The 8,022-nt window shown below is 44.3% G+C and overlaps 1 protein-coding gene across 1 annotated transcript in view; it reads left to right on the forward strand.

Moving 5' to 3' along the window:
• The window catches only part of LOC104390867 (chromosome unknown open reading frame, human C10orf76), a 111,712-nt gene that overhangs the window by 101,743 nt on the left and 1,947 nt on the right, over window positions 1-8,022 (forward strand). The window contains exon 24 of the mRNA XM_010000074.1: window positions 3,949-4,065. Within this exon, the coding sequence (XP_009998376.1) occupies window positions 3,949-4,065 (117 nt within the window). The remainder of the gene's footprint in view (window positions 1-3,948; window positions 4,066-8,022) is intronic.

Here is an 8,022-nt window from a genome sequence, read left to right on the forward strand (position 1 = left end):
GGAACAGCCCTTGTGCAGTAAGGAAGGAGCCTGTGTGTAGAGAGTGGTGCAGCAAAATACAGTCTGTTTTGAATGCAGAAAGTTTTGGGCCAGTGGCAATTGGTTCTGGGTTCCAGAGCATGTGTCCACAAGGGTCCGCTGACCCATCCGCCAGAGGTTGTCCGTCCAGTTTTCAAGGGAGCAGTAAGCTGGTGGATGCAGCAAAGTAAGGAGCCAAAAACTGTAATAATCTTGTTCCTTTGGGTGCAGTGACATGACGTGTCAGGGGTGGGATGTGGCAGAGAGCTGAGCCCCACAGCAGCCCCTCCACTGAAAGCCAGCCCCCCTGCTATGTTACCCAGAGGGTTGCCTCTGCTCACAGGCATTACTGGGGAAGGAGAGTTCTAGTGTGTGAACAGTTGTAGCTGCCAGGAGGAGGCTGAAATCTGAGTGCCACAGAAAGCACTAGCTTTTCAGAGCAGCTCCTGAAAGGTTGGTTTAGGGACACATATGCAGGGGCCTGAATTGCTAACATTTCTCTAGAACTTCTGGAAAGCAGTCAGTGAGTGAGTGGTGGGGCAGGGAGTTAATTTAATGGCAAATTATCTTTAAATTATAGTGGTGCAGCTCCACTGACTTCTGGTTTGCTGCCGTGGAGTAAATGCACAAATGTAGCCTCTAGGGCTAATACAGGTAAAAGGAATTCAGCAGCCTTTCCTTTTCTTGTATAGACCATGTCTGAGTTGCTCACTTCAATCATATGGCTTTTTTAAGACTCTGGTGTCCCTAAGGTAACATACGAAAAGAGATGTAGGTTGTGAGTTTTTCCACTAGGAAGATTCAGTAAAGCATTTTTTTAAAACAATTAGTCCCGCATGTTTATCCTTGCAGTCTGAGGAATGTCACATGAAGCTCCTTGGAAATCTACAGTCCGTTTTCCTCTATCCTTGCCTGACCCTAGAAGTGTGATGTTTTTTCCAGCTGCTTGTGAGAATTTTAAAAACTGAATGGCTGTTTAAAATCTGAGTGGAAAAGTCCAGCTAAAAGTCCTCAAATTGTTTTCTTGTCTTCCATAGAGACTTCTAGGAAGACCAGGTTGGATATGACCTTTAAGGAGAAATACTTTAATCTCAAAATTAAATTTCTCCTTTTTTGCCTGATAGAAAGGTGCAGATAAAGATCTCATGTGTCGAATGCAAAAGGGTGTTCTTCCTGCAGTAGTTTTCCTGAGCAGAAGTCAAAGCTGTGTGGGAGAAGGGTGAAGGATGGTAACACACAATCTTCTGTTACACAAAGGCTGTGAGTTTCTTTCACCTGTGTAGAAAGCTGATGCCTTTCAAACTTTCATGTTAGGTGTGCTTAATACATTCTACTGCTCTTTAACCTCTCCTCCTAGCAGCTGAGTCTTAAAGAATCTTAAACAGTCTCAAGGCTGGCAGGTCCTAATCTCAGTAACAGTTCCTATCCATTATAGGGTATGAAGTGAAATGATCTGTGAGTGGGTTTATCTCGGATCCCACGTAGCATTTTTGCTCAGCAGCAGCAAGAAAGGGAAATTATCAGGCAGTGAGGAGAAGCTGTTTATTTTTAACTTACCCTTTCTAAGTTCTATTTCATAATTAGAGGAGATAAGGATTGGAAGCCAAAAAAAAAATAATAAAATACATAGCTAAATGGATAAGCTCAAGTTAACTGCAGAGATTATGATAAGTAGTGGGTAACACAGTAGAGACTTTGGGGGTCTTGTTTCTCTCCTGTCCTCCTCCTAGTGCATCAAACTGAGGTTTTAGCTGCCTTTCAAAGGTGGCACAGGAGGACTGATTTAAAGGATACTGCTTACAGAGCTCACTGCTGCCCTTGGAGTTTACTACTCCTCGTTGTGGTTTGAGGATGTCCCTGTTGAGTATCTGAAGAGATCTCTACTCAGACCTAACAAGGAGGAATCCTGATTCTTCACAGAGAAGTGTGTACATCTGTCCGTTGTCTGGCCAGACCTATATGACACGGCACATGGGGGCACAGGGGAGTGAAGAGGGACCAAGGGGGAAGGCTCCTGGAGAGTGGGGTAGTCCTGGCTAAAATGCCTCTACTCTGAGTTACTGCTGGAGAAATGTGTTCTGCTTTCAAACAAGGTTTATCCCCTACAGTTTATTAATCTTGGCCAACTTGGCTTTCTTAGATTGACAGGAGAATACTCCTCTGATGGAAACTGCTAGATTATTGGTCAGAGTAAGATGCATTATCCTATTACTCTGTCCCTAGGGGATACTTGCATCCCAGAGTAAACTATTCCTGTACCCAGGCAGCTTTCTTTCATCGTTGGTCTTGGCTCTGTGATACTTCTCGCAGGTTCTGCACGCAGGAACAAGAAGGCCAGACTGAATTTGCAGATGACTGTCTTTGCAGGGGATTCTTCCTCTCTGCCAGTGGAGCTGACAAGCAGCATTAGAAGATGAGTCCTGGAGAGGAGGCTGTGTGTTCTTACAGCAACAGGACACTGGCAGGCTGTTCTTAAATAATGCTGCAAAATGCTGATTCCTACTCCTAGCTTGCTTCTGCAATGTTGGAGAACAGCTGAGCTGCAAAGTGGCTCTGCTGTGTGGCCATCTCACCTGGGAACCCCTTCTGGGACCTTTTATAACCCCCAGTCCTCATTTGGATGATGAGTGTACCATTGCCACATGCAAAGTTTGGGGGAAACAAAGATTTTGAAGGAAAACTAAGCAAGCCTAGGTTTTCCTAGAAGGACACAATTCAGTCCTGTAAAGGGCAGGAGCTGCCAGCTGCCTAAAAGGGAAATTGAAAGTAGTGTTTACACTGTTGGAAGTGCAAGAGAAGTGGAAGGATTCCTTGTTTGTTCTGGACACTGTTGCCTTAAATCCTCTGCAATGCTTTTCTTAGGAAAAAGATCATGATGCCTTGGGGCAGAGTCTTCTTCCTTTGCACCTTATACTGTGTAGTCTCCCTGGCTGAAGCTTCTCATGAGTAGAGGCTACTGTAATGCAAACCTCAGGTGCTGACGTTCTCTTTAGCTCTTGGATCAAATGGTAACAGCCTAAGAAAGAAGTTCATGTGTTAATTGTTTCAAGCATATTTTGCTCAGGAGTGCTGAGCTATATGGTTCCTGGTCGGAAGATTATCTTTACTTACAGTCTCACAAATGCTGTGAGGAGTGCATCTGTCCATGCAATGCTTTGAAGTTAAAAGCACTGTGAGAGTCCCTCTTGGTGTTACCTAGCTAGGAAAATGAATAGTTCAATAGGACAGAGATGAGTAACTGTGGATTTGCACGTATAGTTTAGTGCTGGGAGCTGAGTAAGGCAGTAACATGAGCTGCAGTGCTTTGATTGTAGCAAGGGCAGATAATAAAACTCCTGGACAGGAAGACCTGGATTCATGTCTTCATCTGTTTCCAAAACTGAAGTCTGTACCAGGGTTGATCTTTAGGTGCCTGTCAGAAGCTTGTTCGTATTAGGAGAGAAGTGCTGTGCTCTGTGTGGAAGCTGACCTGAGCAGCTGCAGGAGCTGGTGGTTTAGCAGATTGTGAATGGTGATTAGCAAGCCAGGAGGGAGGTATGTTGGCAAAACTAGCATTGGAAGGACATGAGGTCAGGCAAACCTGTGTTTGCATGCTGCCTACTGTGTTGCATTTGGGCGTAGACATGGTAATTAGCTACTTAATTTAATGAAATCATGTCTGCTTCTCCCAGTGACATAACAGTATTTGGAAAACTGCTGCTGTCATAGATACAGGCTCATCCACTGTTCTCATGAGAGGAGAAATTCTGAACATTTGAGGGCTGCTCCTTACTGGTGTTAAGAAGACTTTAGTGCCCACTTCTGTGTTGTTAAAGCCATGTATGTTGCAAAAAGAGATACCAGAGCTGCGATCTACTGCAGTCTTAATCCTCCTGTGCTGAGGCATGTGTGGATGCTGACTCCTCTGCTGTTTTTGGCTGTCTCTGGCAGGTTTTGGAGGTGGTACGATCCAACTACGACACGCTGACCCTGAAACTGCAGGACGGACTGGACCAGTATGAGCGCTACTCAGAGCAGCATAAAGAGGCTGCCTTCTTCAAAGAGCTGGTAAGCTGCCTTGGTTGTCCAGAATCAACAACACTTTTCCAAAGCCTGTGCTTATGACCTGGGCAATGCCATTTGGAGTATAACTGAGCAGCTCTGTTACTCCATTGGGCTGTTCCCATAGATGGGGCAGGAATAGGATCTGGACGGACACTGCATGTCTCAACATGTTTCAGAGCATGTCTCTGAAAGCTCCCTAGAGCTCCCAGTCTTGTAATAACATGGCTGGGGGAGGAACCACTGTGCTATGTGGTAGTAAATTTGCATGGTGGAGAAGCTGGCTGCTCCCACCTCAGATTTGTCACACAGAACAACCTAGCCTTTTTGCTGCTGTTAAGGAGACAACAATGTATGGGACTGAGCAGAATATGTGATGCTGATGCAATACCTGCCTGCTCATTGCTTTCCTCCATCACTCTCAAAATAGGGTTCCCAAACAAAAAAAGCAAAGGCATTCCCTAGAAACATCTCCTTCTTCCAGAGGAGAAGACTAATGGTAGGAAGCCCCACAAAAATCATATAGTGAAGACTAAAGTCAGCCAAAATAATTTGGGTTGGTAGTTATATCCTTCAGCAAGCCAGCTTGTTCAGCCTGCTCCAGAGAGCCCTGATGCAATGTTTGCTTGTCCGGCAGCCACATCACCAGGGAGGCAGTGTTTTTGTAGTGACTGCTATTTGAGAGGAGCCTGGTTTTCCTCACTTTTGAATTATTACAGCTTCCACAAAGGGAGACATGTCTAACTCTCGCAGCTTTCTCCACCAGTGTGAGGGCTGATTGTCCCAGCTCTGTCCTTGCTGACTGATGAGTAATTGATGCCTGCCCACTCTGTCACGAGTCTGCATGGGTTTGGGAATGTTATGCCTCTTTCTGTCTACTGTACTCCAGAGCAAGCATGCCTGAATTGGTTTTGCTTCCTTTTTTCAGAAAGCTTTTTAATGTTTTTGGGGTAATTCCAGCACTGATGTTGGGTGGGATATGGGCAAAACCACTTGCACTCACTTTCGAGGTGTTTTTCAGTGCTCATTTGTGCCTGTTTTTGTCTTTCTGGCCTGTTGTTTGATACCTTATCCGGAATACATGCAAAAAAATTTGGCCATAGCCTTCCTGTGACATGGGCTTTTCCTATTACTGTGCCCTGGCAATAAGGCACATTCATGTTTCTGTCGTCTGTTCTGTCCCAGGGGCTCCTGCCCTCCTCAGCCAGCTTCTCCTTCCCTGTCCTCTTGGCCATGTGATTGATTTGCTTCTTGCATGCCCCACTTTCTACTTGGCCTAGCAGAAGCTCAGGCTGATCATGCCAATTGATTAAAATTACATTCTTAGTCCTAAGTTCATCACAGCAACAAAACACTTCAGCTAAAATAATTTTATTCCTAGCTTGAATTTTTTTTTTTTCAAAAATCCCAATTTTGTATCATTTAAGAATCTATTTAGCATAACCAGTCCCTTCTCTACTCCCTTCTGAAAACTGTCCACCCAGGTACCCCTGGGACCCTCTCCTTAAGAGCATATGAAAGCCTGAATAATTACTGTCTAAATGTGCTGATTTGACCCAGTTGTGAATCTGTTTAATCCACATTTCTCTAGATGCCCTGAGAATTGGGACCTTATTAAATGTTCTTTACTCACAGCTACAGAAAATCCCCTGCATTCCATTAAGCTGTTCCCTCAACACAGCGGGAAATCAACCTGATACGTTATGATTTGTCTTCAGCAAACCCAGCTGCCCTCCTGTCCTCCACGCTGGTTTTTCCTCTAGGTGCACAGTAACTGATGGCTTTATTAATTATTTGAACAACTCCTCAAAAAGGCCCTAGTCTGCCCTCTCCTCCCCCTATCCTTTTCAAACCAGATATTGCTGAGGATTGCAGGGTTTCATGGAGGGGGAAGATTCAAGTTGCTGCAGTTTCCTTCACGGGCTCTGCCAAAGGAGCAGGGCTGGCAGTGAACTACAGGTTTCCAGTGTGGTTTCCAAACTCATGCTGGTCCCATCAGGTCTTCCTGAACAGGATCTGTTTGCAAATAATTTCTTCCAGATTCTGCCTGGTTCTCTGATCTCTGTCTGTGTCATTGCAATAAAGCAAATCCTTCTTGGTAGGGAGTGACATGCAGGAGCTATTTTCCTTGTTATCTGCTTTTTCATCTCTCTGTGCTCTTGATAAGTGGATGAGCAGAAACTTCCCCAAGCCATTCTCTTGGTTCCTTTATGCTTAGAAATCTTGTTCTCACTCCTTTGACGTGCTTTGCTAATGCACTGCTTCCACTTCTCTGGCTTTGCCTCAGTGCTGTGCTTTTTTGCTAATCCCAAAGAAAAATCTGCTTTCTTCTCCCATTCCCTTTTCAAAGAAGTTTTCAAAGGCCTGCAATACTGCAGCCACATTGAGGTGGAAGGTGATGTGCAGAGTGTTTTATCAGCTGGGTTTTCTGGCCTGTTGTGCTGCCTTTGAGGGGCTAAAGGAAGGAAGTTAAGAAGTTTTCTAACACTTTTTTTTTTTTTTTTTTTTTTACTTTGAATCCTCAGAGATGTCGTTGGAGATCTATGCTGCTTTGATAGAATGAATGGTTTGGATGTGAGCTTTTGACTCTTGCATTGCAGCTGGAGGAATGTGTGGAAAGAGATTGAGCATCTTTCCAAAACATTCACAGCCTTTCTAGTTGGATAGATTTCAGCAGAGTCTTGAAATAGTCTGATTAGGGATTGAGTTCTGCAGGGATAATTACACTAATTTAACTTTTAATTAGATGTGATAGTCAATGTAAACCTTCCTCCCATTTTACAAATTTCTGAAGAGCTGCTTGTTGATTGGAAACAGGTTTAACTGATGAGTCTTCCTACAAAATAGGAGTGTCTGTACAGCGTAGCACCCATCCAACTGTAATGACAAAAAACTAGAACTGAATTATGTTTTCCTCATGTGGTTAATATCACCACTTCATCCAGCCTTTTCATCTGCTCATTGTTCTCCAGGTGTTATCAGCATTTCATGCCTCTCCTGTTTATTCGAAGTCTGTGGGTTAATGTGATCCAAGCTCCTAATAGGGAGAAAACAATTTTAAAAGCTCTTCTGGCTGTGGTGTCCTCCAGCATGCTGCATACAGAAGCAAGAGAGGACATGTGCTCTGCTTTTACATCCTTGCAGAGATTTTTAGAGATGTTAGAGTCATCTTGTGTGTTGTTACCATGCCTACTCCTCTCCCCAGCTTGTGTTAAAGCAGATCTGAGTCCGTCTAGAATGCTCTTGACCAAAGTTTGTGTCTAAGCTCCTCTTGACACCTGAAGCTGCCTGTAAGTGAAAAGAGCTCTACACTGGCCCAGGTGATCTGCTCCACTGCTTCATGAACCAGAAGCTTAAAAGTATTTCCTCTTTTCTAGTGTAAATCTTCTTTACCTTAAATTAAACAAAGTATTTCTTGCCCCATCCCTGGGGAGCCAGAGAAATATTAGTCACTGTTCTATTCTGACCTCATTTTACATATTGGAGAGTGTTTGTTCTGTTCCTCCTAAACCTTCTCTTTGCAGGCTAAACAGGCTTAGTTCCTTGTGCTCTGCCCCACAGCTACAATTTCTGCCAAGCCCTGTGTTCTGATTGTGTTACTCCAGCCTCTTTTTCTGGGTTTGTGCAACTGCTGTTGCATCCTTCTTGGACAACTATACGTATACATACATACAGATATATATATATACACACACACATATATATTATATATATACAAGCTGGGCATCTTCTCCTGCTGGTGCCTGGCCCCTCGCAGCAGTTCCTGAGGCCAGGAGCTCATTTCTGCTTTTTTTTTTCTGTCATTGGGACACACAGAAATGCTACTAGTCAGAAGAAGGATGCTGGCTTATGCTGAATGTAGCATCTGGCCCTTTTCTGCAGGCACTCCCCAGGACAGAGGACCCTCTGCATCTGTTGAGCCATGTTCTTCCCCACTGTCAGAACTGGCTGGATCACTGAGGT

The sequence above is a fragment of the Chaetura pelagica genome, unplaced genomic scaffold (genome assembly GCF_000747805.2).
Source record: "Chaetura pelagica isolate M959 unplaced genomic scaffold, ChaPel_1.0 scaffold436, whole genome shotgun sequence".
In the NCBI taxonomy this organism is placed as follows: Eukaryota; Metazoa; Chordata; class Aves; order Apodiformes; family Apodidae; genus Chaetura; species Chaetura pelagica.